At 64.0% G+C, this 1,686-nt stretch overlaps 1 protein-coding gene across 8 annotated transcripts in view; it reads left to right on the forward strand.

The window, feature by feature from the left end:
* The first annotated feature begins 1,246 nt into the window (after positions 1–1,246).
* Positions 1,247–1,686, forward strand: part of AKAP8 (A-kinase anchoring protein 8) — an 18,092-nt gene continuing 17,652 nt past the window's right edge. For 6 of the 8 annotated variants that reach the window (XR_004747217.1, XR_004747218.1, XR_004747219.1 and 3 more), the window contains exon 1: positions 1,247–1,382. Coding sequence is in view for 5 of the 8 variants with exons in the window: in XM_035314282.1 (XP_035170173.1) it covers positions 1,364–1,382 (19 nt within the window). In the remaining 3 variants the exon portion in view is untranslated. The remainder of the gene's footprint in view (positions 1,383–1,686) is intronic. The other 2 variants (XM_035314284.1, XM_035314285.1) reach the window with 1 other exon arrangement.

Raw genomic sequence — 1,686 nt, forward strand, 5'->3', positions numbered from 1 at the left:
CGAGAGGCAGGAGACCTTTTCTCCATTAACACCAGTGACAGGACCCGCGGGAACGGGGTTAAGCTGAGGCAGGGGAAATTTAGGCTTGACATCAGAAGGGGGTTCTTCACAGAGAGGGTGGTTGCACACTGGAACAGGCTCCCCAGGGAAGTTGTCACTGCACCGAGCCTGTCTGAATTTAAGAAGAGATTGGACTGTGCACTTAGTCACATGGTCTGAACTTTTGGGTAGACCTGTGCGGTGTCAAGAGTTGGACTTGATGATCCTTAAGGGTCCCTTCCAACTCAGGATATTCTATGATTCTTTGATTCTATGATCCCTCTCTGCGGGGCTGCTCTCCAGCGTCTCGTCGCCCAGTCTGTACGTTTGGCCACGGTTGCCCCGTCCCAGGTGCAGGACCCGGCCCTTGCCCTTGTTAAACTTCATTTGGTTGGTGATCGCCCAGTTCTCCAATCTGTCCAGATCTCTGCAAGGCCTTTCCACCTTGAGACAAGAGGTCAACTAGCAGTGACAAGGAAGAGTCATCAACCTTCATCCCCACAACCCCCGACGACCACCACCAGAATACACTGCGCAAGCGCAGATGGGAGGAGTTTATGGAAATGACTCCTTGGAACTAATTTTAATACAAAGCGGGGACAGGTTATGAATATGTATTGGCATACTGTGGAACTTCATGCTTATGTAACTTTTTGCTGCATATAACCAAGGCAAGTTGCCGCGTCAGGTGAATAAACATCCCTACTTTACAGTCCTACTGATTGTGGAGTCCGTTTTCCGCAAGTCAAAGGGTCATGGGCTGGGTCAGTAGTCAGGGCTGGGGTCAAGGGTCATAGCTGAGGTCATGGCAAGGACTCAGAGGCACGTGTGGGGCCACCTTGGGGGGGGGGAGGGTCATATTTGGGGCCGGGGTCACGGGGAAAGGTCAAGAGGTCAGGGGGGCAGGGTTAAGGCCCGCAGAGCGGGACCAGGCCCCGTCTCCATGGCGACCGCTCTGCTCCCGCCCCCACAATGCTCCCGGCGCCGCCGCCCAATCAGGAGCGGGTCCAGCCCTGATTGACAGCGGAGAGGCGTGACCACGGAAGGACCGAGGGGGCGGGACCGCGGGGAGGCTCCTCCACGAATCGGATCGCGGAGGCCGGGCGCGGGGCGGGCCGCGCCGCCCAATGGGAGCGGCGGGTGGGCCGCGCCTCGGGGCGAGCTCAGCCAATAGCGGCCGAGCCGAAGGGCGACCAATAGCAGCGCTTCGTGGGCGGGCCGAAGAGGCCGGCGGGGCCCAATGGGCGGCGGGCGCTGCGCGGCTGCGCACTGAGCGCTCGGGCGGCGGAGCGGCGCCGCGGGCCGGAGGCGGAGGGCGGCCGCCATGGAGCAGGGCTACGGGGGTAGGTGCGGGCCGGGGCCGGGCCCCGGGCGCCTTCCCGGCCCTCCCGCCGCCTCCCTGGCTGGGCTCGGCCGTTTGATGGCGGCGGCAGCGGTCGCTTCGGGGCCGGGAGGCGATGGGCCCGCCTCCCGTGAGGGGGCGCCGCAGCCTATTGGCCGAGCGGCGTGTCGCTCAACGGAGGGAGCCCGCTGATTGGCGGGCGGGGCTGCGAGGCGCCGGGAGGTGTTGGGGGGGGAGCGGGCGGCCGAGGGGAGAGGGGAGGCAGGGACATAGCGGGGGGGGGGGGGGGGGGGGGGGGGGGGGGG

Source organism: Oxyura jamaicensis, unplaced genomic scaffold, assembly GCF_011077185.1.
Source record: "Oxyura jamaicensis isolate SHBP4307 breed ruddy duck unplaced genomic scaffold, BPBGC_Ojam_1.0 oxyUn_random_OJ71777, whole genome shotgun sequence".
In the NCBI taxonomy this organism is placed as follows: domain Eukaryota; kingdom Metazoa; phylum Chordata; class Aves; order Anseriformes; family Anatidae; genus Oxyura; species Oxyura jamaicensis.